At 36.7% G+C, this 17,115-nt stretch overlaps 3 protein-coding genes across 4 annotated transcripts; 1 reads left to right on the forward strand and 2 right to left on the reverse strand.

Annotated features, from left to right (window-relative positions):
* Window positions 1-2,218: 2,218 nt before the first annotated feature.
* Window positions 2,219-4,850, reverse strand: LOC106780474. The gene is made up of 3 exons (XM_022776994.1): window positions 3,369-4,850; window positions 2,696-3,226; window positions 2,219-2,541 (listed from the first exon to the last, which is right to left on the reverse strand). Exons 1-3 carry the CDS (start codon window positions 4,149-4,151, stop codon window positions 2,431-2,433), a joined length of 1,425 nt encoding a protein of 474 aa, XP_022632715.1. The 5' UTR covers window positions 4,152-4,850; the 3' UTR covers window positions 2,219-2,430.
* A 313-nt stretch (window positions 4,851-5,163) lies between these two features.
* Window positions 5,164-9,146, reverse strand: LOC106780478. 2 transcript variants are annotated; one of them, XM_022776990.1, is made up of 5 exons: window positions 8,001-9,146; window positions 6,032-6,559; window positions 5,850-5,926; window positions 5,639-5,743; window positions 5,164-5,479 (listed from the first exon to the last, which is right to left on the reverse strand). In XM_022776990.1, the coding sequence occupies exons 1-4, from the start codon at window positions 8,829-8,831 to the stop codon at window positions 5,740-5,742; spliced, it is 1,440 nt and encodes a 479-aa protein (XP_022632711.1). In that variant the 5' UTR covers window positions 8,832-9,146; the 3' UTR covers window positions 5,164-5,479; window positions 5,639-5,739. The 2 variants fall into 2 exon arrangements, with proteins under 2 accessions (XP_022632711.1, XP_014524253.1); XM_014668767.2 differs by having other exon boundaries at window positions 5,639-5,926; window positions 8,001-9,145.
* A 7,194-nt stretch (window positions 9,147-16,340) lies between these two features.
* LOC106780475 (B-box domain protein 30) lies at window positions 16,341-16,727 on the forward strand. The gene has a single exon (XM_014668764.1). The coding sequence runs from the start codon at window positions 16,341-16,343 to the stop codon at window positions 16,725-16,727; it is 387 nt and encodes a 128-aa protein (XP_014524250.1).
* Window positions 16,728-17,115: the final 388 nt, after the last annotated feature.

The following is a 17,115-nucleotide window of genomic DNA, read 5'->3' on the forward strand; positions in this document are numbered from 1 at the left end:
TCACGAGCATGCTATTTGTATGGTAAACTTTCTTTACTTTTCTATTTCTTTCATATATAACTTATGTATTTTCTATTTCATTTACACTAATAAGTCGAAATTATGTTATAGGCACAAGCTCTTGGACGGGCAGTCTATGTTGACGAGGTCTTTGCACAAACCCATGTTCGCAAGGGCACTAATGAATTCGTTGATGAAAGATCTCGCAAGACTCATGTAAGCAAATAGCACTCCTACTATTAGTAATCCACGTGATTATGTTATTGTAGCATTCCCTGACGTTGCTTTTAATGTTTAACAGGAAGAATTTTCTACGAGACTTTCACAGGTTAGATCCGAACATGGGTCAGCTCCTACACCGGATGATGCAAGTAATGCAGACGACGACATCCGTAGGACATAGTGTTGGGTCGATATTGTTGGTGGGAAGAAAAAGGGGCGAGTGTACGGTGTAGGACAACTTGCTGTAAACTATACAACATCAAAAGGAGGTACACTGAAGCACCAACCTTCTTCTTCTTCCACTACTTTTGCTGACGAGGCCATCCAACGCTTGACACAACTACTACAGCAACGTGACCAGGAAAACCATCAATTGAGAGAAGAATATAGTGACTTGAGAAACGAGTTTACAAACTTCAAGTCCCTGGTCATGAGAGCGCTGCCTCAAACTTCAGACATTCCTCCCACCATCCCTCCGACCCAGCCACGACCCTCCCCATCACCCGCCGTCCCTCAGCAGCCCAGATTAGTCCAGCCCGCACCAGTCCAGCCATCTACAGAGGAACAGGATGATGAAGAACATTCTGATGACTTTGTAGATTTTTAGTTTTATTTTGTTATTTAATCATAGTTGTTAGAACATCCTGATGTTAGTACATTTGAATTTTAGTACATCATGATTTTGGAACATTATCTTTGCTTAGAAATGGATGATATTATTGTTTTATGTTTCATTTTTCATTTATAGAAATAACTTCTTAAATTTGAACTTTACAAATATTAAATGATTTTGGGATGCACAATATGCATATCTGTTTGTGGTTTGAAACTGCAGGTCTGTCTGTGTTGTGTGAACCTTTATGCAGGTATATGTGGTTGAATAACAAATACAAATATAACTTTGTATTCTTCCGAATGTTACCGAAGGCTTCCGCCCTTCGGTAATTACCAAAGGCTTATGCCCTTCGATAATTACCGAAGGTTTTGGTCGTCGGTAAATGTTAGCGACAAGGGAATTACCGACGGCTTAAAGACTGTCGATAATGACCAATTACCGATGGTTTTTGGCTCTTTCTGAAAGATTATAGCTTTCGATAAAACCCTTCTTTATTGACAAAGATTTAAAATTTAGTAACCTTCCTTTTTAATTAACACAAAAAATTATATGGACATAAAATATATTCTCTGATTATTTTTTAATTATTTGATTTTCTTAGTTCTATTTATATATCGTTTTCAATGTTCAAAATAACAATCATATTTTTTTTAATTAAACTCTTACTTTTCCATCAAGTATTTAATTAATTAAAGCAAGGGATAAAATAGAGTATTATATAATTAGTTTATTTAGATAAAGAAAACTCATTACACTTCTTTATTTCCACAAAAAAAAAATGACAACACTCTCATTTATTATATATGCATTTATTGTTGAGAGCCTAAGGTAATAAGAATACTAGAAATTGTTCACTCTCTGTTATGCACACTACTTTTTTCTCTATTGTTTAATACTTCCTTGGGAAATTTTCATTCTTTGAAAGTTTGTAGTTAAAAAGGAAGACTACTCTCAATTGTCAAATAATTAAATGAATAAGCTATAGCCACACCAGTGTCACAGGTGTAGTTACACTTTCCAGATAAGTAAAAAATAACACCATAAATTCAATGAGAAATCCAAATTTGACTGGTTGAGATGTAACAAGAGCAGCAATATGATGATATATTTTTATATTCATTTGATAGAATATGATAAAATGGTTATAAAAGTATAAATTTTTATATGTTTTAAAAAAATAAGAGAGTAAAAAGTAAGTAAAGATAATGAATGAAAAAAATTTAAATGTTTTAATTTCTTATTTCTTGAAAAAACCCTTATATTATAAATTAATGGAAAAGTGTTCTTGTAAGAATAATTTTGGGACATTGAAAAAACATGTATGAGTGTATTTCCAAAAGGGGCATTGTAAAAGACTGAGAAGGCAAAAGAAAAGTAGAGAAATGAAGGATTCAACCGAAGTTTGCAAGTTACAACTATTATAGAAACTGGTGATAATTTCATGTTATAATCGTATTTTTTACACTGGAGATACAAAATGTTGGGCAAAAGCTTCTAATTAATCTACTCTTGTAATCTCATCTATCTTCATTCGGATCAAGCATTATATTATGAATAAAAGAATCAAGATTTAGTCACAGGCAACCCATCTGTCAGTGCTTGTAAACCAACTCCTGATCTTTGCATTCCCTGATTGCGATTTCCATTTTGTCCTTGGCAGTAGAGGGCAACACATCACAGCAATGCCTTCTTGGAGCAAGCAACTGAATACAACAGAAAAGTTTGTGAGGACAGTTAGCAATGTCAAGCCATGTTCCTAAAATTAATATCCCTGAAGCATGCTAAAAAAGCTGTCTATGGTTTAAACTGTTTTTGCACCCGTGAACAGTGAAGACTGATATCTAACATATTAGTTACCTGTTTGATGTCAAGGTCTAAATTTTGTGAGAGGACTTTGATCATTTCCAGTTTGTTCGGTGACACTGCATCGTTTGAGCAATTCTGAAAAGACTTCTTGTAACTGCTTATGGTGCCATCCTTGGAAGATGAGACAGTGTCTAGAAAGAAAACGGTGGATCTTTTACAAGGGTCGTTGTGAAGTTGTCTTGTGTTGAAAGTGTATGTTTTTGCCAACATACTTCCCTTCTTCCACTGCTTGAATGTCTCTTGCACCTTTAGAACATCTGGCAAAAGCATATGGTTTGGGAAAACCTGAACAGCATAGCCCCATGAAACTGAAACTGTCCATGAAAACCGTCTGTCATAGCAAATTGCCTGTTGCAGCACCCTCTGGGAATCAACATTTACAGCTTGAAATAAATGCTTCAGAGCTTGTGTGGTTGTCATGTTTGGAAAGATTGGATCAGTGTAATCAGGATGATGCAGGGAAAGCAAAGGAGTCAAAGGATGTGCCGCCAATAAACCAAAGGTATTTCCCTTCAAATCTACCTGATCCAGTTTCACAATCACAAAAGTTAACAGATTAATTCATCTACAAACCTTTGTACTGTTTGTATATTCTAGTTAAAATCAAATCATAATCATTCACTATGCACTGACAAGGCCGACCAAAAGTTCAAATTTTTGTTACCTGGTGAAAACCGGGTTCATGTGTTAATCCTACCCCAAGTTCTGCCAAGCAAGAGTACACCCTTCCATCACTTCCATAGAGATGAGGGTACCTTTCTATACATGAATCAAAAACCTTGGCCAAAACCTTTGCCAGAGAGGAGCTGATAGCAAAACCTGCCCCACCAAAAGCCATTCCAAAACCAAACACCCGGTTCTGCTCATAAACCTCAGAGTGTGCACCAATGTAGTACCAGAGCTTGTGATCATATTTGGAAAGAGTCTTCACCACATTCTCCGGGAAGAAAACAGTGTCATCGTCTCCAAAAACGAACCATCTCACGTCTGAATCGTTGTTCATTGCCACGGTCTCGGTAACAACACGTGCAACGCGTATTGCGGAGCGAAGTCCACCCTTGTGAGTGAAACGAAACCTTGAAGTGTCTTCAGAGACACAAAGAGGAGGAAGAGAAGTATCGTTGCTGACATGTTCTTCATCTGGGAGGCTGTCCAGGAACACGCACCCCTTCATTGCTTTGTTGGTGGTGCTGTTGATGTTGTTCCACCAAAGCTTCACGTATTCCTTCCTTTTGCCCCATGAACTCTTGCTTGAAGCAATTCCAAAGACAAGGTGATCAAGAGTGGTAGGCCTGGACACATCCTGCGATGTCTTGTTCACGTGTATTACCTTTGATGTCCCCAATAGTAGCACTGACACGACGAGATAAAGGGCGCAGAATGAAGAAGAGACTAAGATGAAATTAACCAGAGTTTGAGCCTTGGTGGGTTTGTGAAAAAGCTGCATCTTGACGACAATGGATCTAGTTCTGTTCTGGAGATGAAGAGGGTCGGGTTATTGTCGGTTTAATACAGGAACAGGTTCGTCTGTTGTTTGTTAGAAGGGTTTGAGACGTGTTCAGATGTATGTATGTATGTAATGTGTGGCGAAAATCCACCGCGATCCACGGCGTAAGAATGCTGATTGTTTTGACGATTTTAAGGCAGTTAATGTTCCATGTATAAACTTGGGTAGGTACGTTAGAGAAAACTCAGAGTGTCCCTGCCAATTAGATTCGCACGGTTGGCTGGTGTTGATGGTTATTGGATTCAAGTGGTTGAATTGATTTGCATTGACTATGCAGCAGAAAATGGAAAAAGGTGTTGGCGGGTTTGAAGAGTTAGGCCACCTAAGCTCTTATTCTTCCACGTCAAGGTCTTTGTTATGCCAACTTTCATCCCTCACATGAAAAATAATTAGGAGGCATGAGACAACGCTATGGTTCACGTTAGTTGTGCAATTTAGGCACCAAAGCACGATTCCAGCGTTGTTTTAAGCTTTTACGCGAACGTTTTGCCTTTCTACCTGATTGTGCGTTTTTCACTTTTACTTTTCCGTTTTGCTCCTTCACATTGAAGCCTATATTACAAGTTACAACTCACAAAATCTCTTAACGGTTGTACATCCGTTTTTGTTCTAGAGCATTCATGCAGTATAATGCATAAATAGTATTAATTGTAGATTGTATTATACACCTCCTGGAATAAACAATAAATTAAAAAAAAAAATCAGCGAGGTTTTGATATTTCTATTTATATCACACGGGAAAAAAAAGGACAGTTTGCAAGTTTTTGCGAGATACCGGGAATGGGACCGCGTGGAACTTTAGAAGTCAACGTAACTCGGAAATGAAATAAAACTTTATAATTGAGATACATCTTTAGGCACAAATGTAAAATAAAGTATTCATATCTTGTATGCATGAAAAAATAATCATTTGAGTTAAAATATTTCTAAACGTACTTCTAACAGACTCTAATGTTTATACGCACGCAGCCGGCAAATAATTAGGTAGAATTTAATTTACAAAACTTTCAGACGTGGTCCTTGTGGTGATCACGTTACAAATTAAAATTGGACCCTTCACTGAGGTTATCACACTCCAAATACCAGGAGAAACTACCTGCAATTTTGGATATCAGAAGTGGATAAAACGTGTACTGTTACGTGCAAGTGCTGGGGTTTGATAACTTCTCCAGTAAACCAAAAGCCTGTGAGGGGTTTGATCACACCGGTGAGACCTCTTTGAGCTTTGATAATTTTTCTTCAACAATGAGGACAGGGATCTTTCTCTCCTGCAAAGAGGATGGGGGAAATAGAAATCAGGAAAGGCAGGGTATAATTAGAGTGTTTTTCAGAAATATAAAGTTTGTAGCATAGTACTAGCTGCTCGGTGGAGGCACCCATTGTTCAATAACTACTGCAAATTAGCACTAAAGAATATTTGCGTTTACCTTCTCTTCAACTTTAAGAAATAGAAAAGAATCAAGTTCCGCACAACCTCTCTCAAAACAATGTATAAGATCAACCAAAAAGAAGCCGCATCCGCCTTATATCACCTACAACACGAACATTCATGCTCATGAAATTTCCAAAGCTTTGAAAGGAAGCCACTCCGGAAAAGAATGCTATGATTGCATGGAGATCAGTTCATCGATTTCACACTGTCTAATGTGAAGATTGGTTGTATCATTAGTAGATGGTGGTAAAACGCTACAGCACTGACGACGGGGAGCATTCATCTGTGTTAAGACCCAATAAACAATATAAATTTTAATAACTAAAATAAGAATACAGACAAAATCACAAATTTGAAATAACCATTACTAAGATTAACTTAAAAAAACCTGGTCAATGTTAAGCTCCAGCTTCCGTGAAAAAACTATGATCCGCTCGAGCTGTCTAACATTGGATTCAAAGCAGTTCCCAACATCATGCCTACTGTAACTGCTCCAAATGCCCCTTTTATGAGATGTAGCACTTTTCAAGAAAAATACTGAAGGCCTTTTACAAGGATCTCTGAGATAGTCTCTGGTGTTAAACATGAAATTGGCATTGACTTTACTACCCCTCCTCCATGGAACAAAAGTTCTCTGCACCGAAAGGAGGTCAGGTAAAAGTTCATTTCCTTGATAAACTTGGATAGCAAAACCCCAAGAAACAGAGAAAGTCAAAGAATTTGACTGATCATAGCAGACAGTTTGCTGCAGGATCCTGGCAGGATCTACATTTGCAGCGGCAACAAGATGTTCCAAAGCCTGTACTCTGTCCATGTCGGGAAATATGGGCTCCATTGCTTCCAAGTGATGAAGGGACAACAACGGAGATAATGGATGTGCAGCTAGCATCCCGAACAAATTCCCCCGCATGTCCAACTGGCGAAACAAAATGGATAAATAGTGATTCCGAAAGAGCCTATCATTATACTTCTTTTAGGTCTTAATCAGAAGATAAAAGAATGCTCCTCAACTATAGAACTCAAGAAGCCTAAGCACATTCCAGCAAAAGTATCAAACTTAAAACCTAGACAACATACTCATGCTACCCCTATGATGTTTGTTTGAAATGCGAAAGAATTTAACAAGATAAAATCTTAAACCAAATTATTAGATTTATCATGCCGTGAGACCAATGTACGTTTAAAACTTCAGCAACTAAATAGATGTAAGCTATGCACACAACCATTGAATGCAGCCAGGAAAATAGAAACTGATGCACATTATCATTTTCATGTTCGTAATTGCTGGTATCTACAGACAACCTTGACACAATACTGTTGATAATGTTCTCCAATAAAAGTTTCCATTTTATCTCGACAATTATAGATAACTTTAATCACCAATAAAAAAATTTATTTTAATAAGAAAAACCGCACCAACAGTTTGTCATCTGAGTTTTGTCCTTGTAAACGAGCCTCCAACACCCATAATGGAAGTAAGCGAGTAATCCATGGGACATCTAACTCTTCAGTGCATTAGCACAAAGCCAAAAAACAAAAAATCACAGCCCATAAGATACCAAAGAACAAATAAAGGTTACACATCTCACTGCCCTTTCCCCTTTTTTGGTTTCTCACGTATTCTCTTTCAGAGACAATCTTATTTGAGACACTGTCAGAAACTTAAATATGGATAACTCACTATAGAAAGGATTTGAACTTCATTGACCACATTGTAGGAGACGCTGAGAACCAACCCCGTTTTTCACATTTTCCGCCTTTTTGTTACACGGCATATCAAAGATAGTATCAGAATTAAATGAAGGTCTCTCCCTTTGAGATTTCGAACCTTGGATAGACACATTGGAGGAACAATTCAATCAGAGAGTAACACAAGCCATAACAACTAAATTCTGTCTATTACTCCAACTCTAATATCTAATCAATCCATATTCGAAGGTGAATACATAGCATCACATGCATAGAGACAAAGAGTTTGTTATGATTCCGCGCGTCACTTTGGTCCTACTGCTAAGTGTCACAATGATTCTTAAGTAGGAATGAATAGGAATGATTCTGAAGAGCAGTATATAAAATATATAAGAAAAAACTCCACACACACCCATCGCCTTCAAACTTTCTTATATGAAATTCTTATAGCGTGCCGAATCTCCCCGTGATAAAACAACCCAACAGAGTTGAGTTCACTGCTCCCGCATACAAAAATCGAAACAACCAAAAAAAGAGAAAATAACACAGCCAGCGAATCCAACACATGCGCATAGATAAAAACAAAAAACATACGTAACAGAAAAACAATAGCCAAAAAGAACATAATAATAATAATAATAATAATAATAATAATAATATCAAAGTACCTGATGAAAGCCAGGTTCATGAGTCAAGCCAACACCGAGCTCAGCAACGCAGGAATAAATCCTAGAATCGCTGCCATACAAGTGTGCGTACCTCCTCAAACAAGAGTCCAAAACCCTCGCCAAAACCCTGGCGAGGGAACTGCTGATCGCGAAGCCGCCACCGCCGAACGCCATCTGGAACGAGTACTTCACGTTCTGCTCGTAGCTCTCGGAGTTGCTCCCGACGTAGAACCACCGGCGGTGGTCGTACCGCGCTAGCGCCCGAACCACGTTGTCGACGAAGAACACCGTGTCGTCGTCGCCAAACACGAACCACCGCACGTCTGTCTCATTACGATCCACGGCCTCCTTCACAGCTCGCGCCACTCGAATCGCAGACCTCAGCCCCCCGCGGAAAGTATAGGGGAACGCGGAGGTATCAGCGGAGATCACGACCGGCGGAGAAAAGGAGGCGGAGGAGGAGGAGTTGAGAGGAAGTGGCGGTGGTTTGTCGAGGAAAGCGAGGGCGCGGGTGGAGTTGGGGGAGTACCAGAGGCGGAGGTAGGGGAGGCGGCGAGGCCATGAGAGGGAGGAGGAGGCGACGGAGAAAAGGAGGTGGCGGCGCGTGGTCGGGGAGAGGGTGGTGATGCGAGTGGGTGAGGTAAGTGGCGCGGATGATGGGGCCCACGTGAGGAAGAGGAGGTAGAGGTTGAGGAGAATGGAGAGCATCAAGAGGAAGGATTTGAATGAAGGTGTTGGAGTTGTTCTGACGTGAGGAAAAGGAGGCATCGCTGTATCTGAGGCACTGCTATCACTACTAAAACTCTGATCCTTTTTTCTTCGTTTGAACATCGCTTTTAGTTTAATTAACGGTGGTTGCAGTGGGAAAAAGAGGGACAAAAAAAACCGCCAAGTGACGGTTACTTTTGCAAACCTGTGATGACGGAAGAAAGGAATCAGTAGCAGCAAGTTTTCGTCACGCTTCTACTTCTACGTCTACGCTTCTTTCTTCCTACTCTGGGAAATGGATTTTTTTTCTTTTTTTAGTGGGCCGTGTCGGGCTAAACCCAAAGACTTCACATGGGCTTGATTATTTTAAAGCTGTTATTTCATTTAAATCTGTTATTTGAGCCCCTCACTCGTTGACTTGATTAATTTAAAACTAAGTTTTATTTTTGGGGCCTACTCAACAGGAGACTTTTCTAAAGTCTCAATCTCCAAAACTCTATGTAAAATAGATTGAAACAGAGTTAGGGTGAGACTGTCATCCTAGGTGTAAGTTATTTGTTCTTTTTTTTGGAGTTTCTCCGCCATTTGCAAATCGGGTTGGTCAGATTTTCGTTCGAGTAATTTTTATTACTTCTCTGCTCAGTCCTGGATCCACTTAACATATATTTGAAGTCGTAAGGGCGTGTATTTGGAATGAGGTCAGAGACGAGGAAGACTTGTTTCCTCTTACTTTTAAATGTACTTGAAAGGTTTGATGAGTGGTTTACATCATTGAAACAATCTAAACTTGGCATTATTTTCTTCTCGTTTTTGCCTATGATATTTTCACTTGTATTTCAACTGCAAGCTAAGTAAGAAACATGGCTAAAGCAAGAAGGAATATGATATGTTAATTTTTTAACAATTTTTTAACAATAGACTATGTGTCACTATTTTATTAACTCGTATATTTAAAACGAACGAATCACTAGTTATCACGTAAGCGTTGTAAAAAAGTTGTAAAAAAAAAAATTGTTAAAAAGACATTTTCCAAATAACAATGCCATCCAAAATCAATGAAATGTCATCTTTTGATCACTAAAATCAATTGTAAGGAAATAAGGAAAAAGATTTTTAACAACTTTTTTTGACAACTTTTTTACAATCGTTTATGTGGTAGCTCGTGATTGGCCCGTTTCAAATATACAGACTAATAAAACAGTAATATATAATCTATTGTCAAAAAGCTATTAAAAAAAGTTGTTAAGATATCATAATCCAGGAAATAATTACATTGATTTATTCTTTAAGGCTTAATACCCTTAATGGTCCCTATTTTCGTCATGTGCATTCGATTTGGTTCCAGTTTTTTTTCTGTTCAATGTTGTCCTAAAGAATGTAATTTTTGTTCAATTTGGTCCATTTCGCAAACGGCATTTAAATTGTTAAAGGCAGACAGTTCAAGTATGCACAACACTGTTGAGATGGCATTTAACTACCCATGTGGATTCTCTTCAGGCACATTGAGGTGGATTTAATCATTTTGAAATTGCAATTGCAGATATTAGGGTTTTTGTTTTGAAAATTAAATTAAGGGTGTTGAGAATCAATGTTCTTGCGTGGTTTGGTAGCGAAATCAAGAAGATTGGGAAGAACATCAGTGACGCCCAATTGAAATTGGAAGCATTAATCTTTGGCAGTCGTGTATGCGTCGTAATCTCGTAATCTAACCTCTGTGTTGTGTCATTCCTCTGTAACATTTTATGCACACGTCAAAATGTGAATGTTAGATTTTTTCCAAAGTTTAGATTCTGTTGAAAAATTGTGCGAACTGTTTAGGGAATTGTTGTGTAACATATTATAATTGGTTTGTGTGGTTGATTATTGATTGTTGGTTTATTGTTTATTGTTTTCCATACGGTTTAGTAGTTATTTTAGCGTAAATAGCAGTTACTTTTAGCGTTTCCATAGAGGTCCCATGCCCATAAAGTTCATTTTGTAGGCTTGCATTTGGAATGTCTGAGGAGAGATTTAATGTTGTGGTCCACCATGGTGGAACCTTGGTAAAGGATATACCTTTTGAATATGTTGGTGGGGAAGTCACTTATTGGAGTGTGAACCGTAACAAATGGAGTTATTTCGAAGTGGTAGATTCCATTAAAGAGTTGAGGTATATTAAAGTGTTTGAGTTATTTTATTGCATTCAAAATATTCTGCATAAGTTGTATGATGACAGAGATGCAATGAACATGGTAAACGTTGCCAAGTATTTTGGGGAAGTTCACATGTTTGTGGTCCACGGTGTGGATGACGAGCTAGAGATTATTGTTCAAAGTGAATTAAATGAAGAAATTCATTTGCTCTGTCTTCCAAGTATAGAGAGTGAAGGTGGCCATGTAGGTGGGAATGCGGATGATAAAGTGGAGGTGCAGGGGAAGGATGATGAAATGGTTATGTAGGTGGAGGATGATCAAGTGGTTGTGCAAATGGTGGATGATGAAGTGGTTGTGCATGTGGAGGATGAAGAAGCGGTTGTGCAAGGGTGGATGATGAAGTGGTTGTGCAGGTGGAGGATGAAGTGAACGAGCAGGGGGAGGATATGGTTAAACAACACGTTGGGGTGGAGGAGGTGGAAGTTGTTATTGAACAACACGGGTAGGGGAGGAAAAAGTAGTCATTGAAGAATTTAGTTTTCAATTCAAGATGATGATGCAGGGGTGGTGCATGGTTAAGTTCCTCATGGAGTAGTTGATGAAGAAGAAGTGGATGAAGGACTAGTTGATGTTAATGTAAATATTGATGAAGGACTAGTAGATAATGACATACAAGGGTTTGTGTCAATAGAAGTTAGTGAAAATGAAATCAACTGTGATTTAGACACACGTGACAATGCACATAGGTAGAGAAACCCAAATGACAGAGGGTTGTCTGATGATGAGTGGGACTCAGAATTTTTGGATAGTCCAAAAGAAAGTGGAAGTAAGGATGAAGGTGATGAAAGGCAAAATTGTGGTCCATTTGAGACATATGTTTAGACAAAGAAATATGTCAGAATACAAGTGGGAAATGGGAACAAAGTTTAGTGATAAAAATGAGTTTATGGAGGCTGTAAGAAGTTATGTCATCCATGGGGGGAGGAATTTGAAGTTTGTTAAGAATGACAACAGAAGGGTACGAGTGAGATGCTTGGGTGCCCAAAAAAAATGTCCAAGATGGCTTATTGTGGATATTTAGAAGGATGTAGAACATGGCAATTAAGAAAAATATTAGATACCCACATTTGCAGTAGGCAATTCAATATCAAAATGATGAATGCTAAGTGGTTGAGTGAGACATTAGATACTACGTTACTTGAAAATGCAAATTTGAAGATAAATGAAATATAATCAAAAGCTTTGAGGAAATAGAATACATATGTCACAATATCTAAAGCTCGTAGGGCAAAATTAATGGCATCATGCACCACAACCTAAAAACACACTTTCAACACATCAACCTAAAAACACCCAACATAACTATGATCAATACACTAAGAACATACACCACTGCTACTAAGAATTGGATCCTTCTCTTCAAAGCCTTCACTGTCTTCTCCATATCACAAATCTTCCTTCTTTGACTACCAATGATAACATCCCTTTCATCAACATTTTCTTAATTGCACCACTTGAAATAGTTACAAGACATCACATTATTATGTCCACTTTCTTATTCATCAAACACAATGTTAATTACAGACACATAAAGAAAATAGGCTTTAATTAGAAATGCTTTTATTCATATCACCTTATAGTTACGACAATCCAAAAAATATCTTCCAGCATTCTTTGAAGTTCTAGTCATTTTTACTACTGTCATCTCACCACAATTGCAAATGGGGATTATCCCTACTCCCATTGAACCACCACCATGTGAGGAATGAAAACTTCGGTGGCCGAAGCTATTGCAAGAAGAAGAAGAAGATTGGGATGCAAACATGGCTCTTCAACCACCAAGATTGGGGAGAAGATTGGTTAACTTCGAACTCACTTTGGCTTTCACTAAAGTAAAGTAAAAAACCCTAATTTCACTATCCACCCTCATCAAAAATTGGGTTTCATTAAATAAATGACATTTCTTTCAGAATCCACCTCACTGTGCCTAAAGGGAATCCACGTGGACAGTTAAATGTCATCTCAACAGTCTCCTGCAACCTAGACTGTCTACCGTTAGCAATTTAAAGTTGTTTGCAAAAAGGACCATATTGAACAAAAATTACATTCTTTAGGACAACATTAAACAGAAAAAAAAACTGAGACCAAATCGAGCTCACTTGACCAAAATAGGGACCATCAGGGATAGTAAACCATTCTTTAACTTACTTTTACTTATAAGATTCATTTTATCCTAACGATTTGCATTACACCAACGTTTTACTAAAAAAACTTAGAAAAGTATTAATAAATAAAATAGGTTTTATTCAATGGGTATTTTTTTTTTGTTCTTTAAAAACATTAGAATTTTAGGTTAACATTCTACTTTGATGTGAACAAATATAAACTTCACCAATTTAGTAAATGATCTTTGACATTTATTTTAGACAAATGAGGACAATTCATGCTTGTGGTGTAAATTGGCATGATTTTTGCATTCATGTGAATCATGGGCTCAATGGTGTGAAATAGGTTAAATTGAGAGATCTATTCACATTTCATGGGTATTGTATTTTTAATAAGGTTTAAAATTTCTTTTGGTTCCTCGAAAAGGGAGGAATGTTCAAATATGTCCTACATTTCTTAAAAAGTTAAATGTTATCCCAATTTGTGAAAAAAATTTGCAATTAAATCATTTTGTCACGGTGTTAATTTTTTTAACAGTGGAGCTAACATCATGGACAAAACACAATGATGTGTTAAAATATCTGAGAGTGTGGTTGTGTGAGGGTGAAATGAAGTTTAAAAAAAATTGGGGAAAAAAATTAGAGTTCGAGAGAAATCACGATTTGGGATTAAATCATGGCTCTGCTCACAAGGGTCAACACCTTGATCATGTTGTGTCTGCAGCTTCCGCCACCGACTCCAACCTTTTTGGCTTTTGAGCTGATTTCGGAATCTGGTCAGGGAGGAAAGCGGTTTCGTGTTTCAATGTCTGTCAAATTGCGGGTTTTGGATGTGATTTAAGTGATACCCAGTTCAGTGGAAATTCTGAGATCTGTTTAGAAACCCTCGTTACCGTATGCCAAGTGTTCGATGAAAGTTTCAAATGCTTATGCCTTTTCTATTACGTCTTAAGCTTCAGAAAGTGGATAGTTAGAGCTTAAAGAGTCATCTGAAGGGGTGAGTGGTGAATTGAAGAAGAAAAAAATTGTGTGAATGTCGGGTCCCAGATTGAGGTCTGTGAATGTTGCTGACTTAGAGACTGCAAGGCCTGTGTTTAGATTGGGTGGGAACAAGACAGGGTCGTGGAGTTCACTGAGAAAAGCTGATAAATTGCACAATGAGGCCAAAGAGAAGAAATCCCAGAAAATGTCTACGATTCTTTTGGTCTCCACAGTCACATTTCTCTCGAACCCTAACTTTTCTTCCCCAATTATTTTACTATTCATTTCACCCTCACATGCCACGTACTCAAATATTTTAACACGTCTTTGTCAACTAGACCGTTAAAAAATTAACATCATAACTAAAAAGGATTTAATTGCAAATTTTTTTCACAAGTTGAAATCACATTTAACTTTTTAAAAAACGTAATAAAAAATTGAAAATATTATGGTAAGTGTAATTCTAAGTATGAGTAATTTTAACACTTTATAAGAAAGAAGATTGATTAACGTATTATGATTTTTTTGTTAGAAATGTAATCAATCTCTTATGTGTTAGGTGGATTGAATTCATTTTTCATCTCTCATTAGGACTGTATCCTCACCTGTGAATCTTTCTTAATGAAAGACCTATCAAAAACTCAATGTGAAATCTTTTATTAGATGTCGAAACTCAGACCAACGAGTATAAAATCTGTAGACATTTAAATTGTTCCTTCCTCCTTGCGTATACAGGTATAGATTGCATGGCTAAACATGAAACTTCAATTCAGCATGTAATTAACTTGTTAGTATTTGAGTTTTTTCACTGCTTATGCACACTCACTTGTTAGCAGATTCAAGTGGGGTTTTCTGTATTGAGAATACTTGATTTTCTTGTTCTATTCCATAATTTGCTATGAATCAACAAGAAATGTCATTCGCCTTTTAGCGGTTGTCTGTTGTGCCACGTACCATGCTGAATGGTAAGAGACTAAGACTTGCATTATTGTACTATATACAGTCATCAAAATCACAAAAACACTCGTCTTCATTGTCATGAACTTTGCGTTTCTTTGGATCCAGTCACTTTTCACCACCTCCTCGTAATGAAATTGGGTGAAAGCTACTTAGTTTTCGAGCATATATGTGGATTATAATACCTTGGTGTCCTCAAGAACAATGTGTGGACAAGGACACATTTTGCCCTTGTAGCTTCGTATACGAGATTCTGGAACCAAACGTGTAACACAAGAAAGTCACAAAAAGACAAAAGTCTTCTACCAATATGTAAGACATATATAAATCAAACGGGTTTCTATTTCACGTGGCCATATACAACGAAACAAATGGCCCTTGTTTAGTCACACATTAAAAAGTTGCTAATTCTAGACCATAGAATTAATCTTTTAGAACCCCCATTTAGCTTGGATTCAATGACATAAAGTAGGACTCACGATTTTCATTCCAAAATTATATATGTATGTATCATATGGAAAAAATTTTTTAACAACACTTTTTTAACAACTTTTTGACAATACATACGTGACAGCTTGTGATTGGTCTGTTTTAAATATTTTTTAAACATAAATTCAAATGGACCAATAAAATGATGACACGTGTCCCGTTCTAAAAAAATTGTCAAAAAGTGTTGTCAAAATATCATTGTCCATATCATATTTAACTTCCTTTCAACTTGTCACTACAATGGACTCATAAATTCTCTCTCTCTTTTTTTTTTCTCTTTTACTAATATATTAGTTTGATTTGTTTAAGGTGGTTATATATATATATATATATATATATATATATATATATATATATATATATATATATATATATATATATATATATATATATATATATATATATATATATATATATATATATAACATGTATCTAAATTAGCTTCAACTATTAAAACTTCCCTAAAAATAATTTAAATAATATTAAAAATCTCATATTAAAGATATCATACAATATATAAATGGATAAAAATTTTATTTTATAAACCGATTGTAAAATTAAAATTGATTTAAAATCTGTTTTTTTATGAGAATCATAGTTTAGAAATGTGGATCTAGAATTAAAACTCAATGTAAATGAATTATTTGGCACCATGGCATGCATGATTGGAAAAGGACAAATAAATAATGGGGTTGAAAAATAAAATAAAACACTGATGATTACGTGACGCAGTGTGCATTCTTCTCCTTGTCCACAAGAATTCATTCAAGGAACATGCATGTGATTCAAGATGACGAGTTGTCATCAAGGCCACTAACTCAACTAACCCTATATACCAGGCTCTATATATAACACTTGTTTAAGAAACCAAGCCTTACTCTTAGAATCATAAAATTTAGCTTCTGAAAATGTGCAAAGGCGTGGAAGGGAAAAAGCTTGGTGGTTCATGCAGAAGCTTACCACCTGAAGGGAATTCTTCATTTGCTGCAACAAGAGGTTGTTCAACATCTTGTGAGCTGTGTGGTTTGCAAGCTTCATTGTATTGTCCGGCAGATGATGCATATTTGTGCAGGAAATGTGACGAATGGGTTCACAGAGCCAATTTTTTGGCCCTTAGACATGTGAGGTGCTTTTTGTGCAAAACATGTCAGAACCTTACACACAGATATCTGATTGGAATCTCAGCAGAGATCCTTCTTCCAGTAAGGTGGATTGTGCAGAAACAGAACCTTCCTAATAGCACCACCGATGAATTTTGTTCAAGAACGATTAAGAGACCTTTCATCTTTCTCTAGTTTTAGATGGTGTTGGTTTCTTTATGACAATATATATGCTCGAAAACCAAATTGCTGCAATGACAGATTTAATAGTTGTATATGAAGTCTTCAAATATATAATATTATCAGTAGTCACTCATACATTATGGTAGCAAAATTATAAACTTCACATATTGTTTTAAAATGATGAAAACAAATTATCAGCCCAATACCACGGGGTAATAATAATTAATGGGATTTATGCAGTTGCCAGACAAAAACCTTGTACAACTTCTTCGATTTTTCGATAAAAAGAAATGTGATCTATTTGAATGTCCACACCTTTGTCTATGAAGGTTGGAGAAGAATTCAAGCTAAACTTAACCTACTTTTTAATTTTTAAGATGTACACTTACAAAAAAGAAGT

The sequence above is a fragment of the Vigna radiata genome, unplaced genomic scaffold (assembly GCF_000741045.1).
Source record: "Vigna radiata var. radiata cultivar VC1973A unplaced genomic scaffold, Vradiata_ver6 scaffold_399, whole genome shotgun sequence".
Taxonomy (NCBI): domain Eukaryota; kingdom Viridiplantae; phylum Streptophyta; class Magnoliopsida; order Fabales; family Fabaceae; genus Vigna; species Vigna radiata.

Excerpts from the sequence above, each read along its gene's own strand:
- LOC106780478 (XM_014668767.2), bottom strand. The coding sequence starts at position 8,831 with ATGTTCAAACGAAGAAAAAAGGATCAGAGTTTTAGTAGTGATAGCAGT. Across the intron at positions 6,560-8,000 it reads ATGAACCTGGCTTTCATCAG|TTGGACATGCGGGGGAATTT; the intron begins GTACTTTGATAT and ends TTGTTTCGCCAG. Across the intron at positions 5,927-6,031 it reads TGGAGCTTAACATTGACCAG|ATGAATGCTCCCCGTCGTCA; the intron begins GTTTTTTTAAGT and ends GTCTTAACACAG.
- LOC106780475 (XM_014668764.1), top strand. The coding sequence starts at position 16,341 with ATGTGCAAAGGCGTGGAAGGGAAAAAGCTTGGTGGTTCATGCAGAAGC.
- LOC106780474 (XM_022776994.1), bottom strand. The coding sequence starts at position 4,151 with ATGCAGCTTTTTCACAAACCCACCAAGGCTCAAACTCTGGTTAATTTC. Across the intron at positions 3,227-3,368 it reads ATGAACCCGGTTTTCACCAG|GTAGATTTGAAGGGAAATAC; the intron begins GTAACAAAAATT and ends AAACTGGATCAG. Across the intron at positions 2,542-2,695 it reads TAGACCTTGACATCAAACAG|TTGCTTGCTCCAAGAAGGCA; the intron begins GTAACTAATATG and ends TGTTGTATTCAG.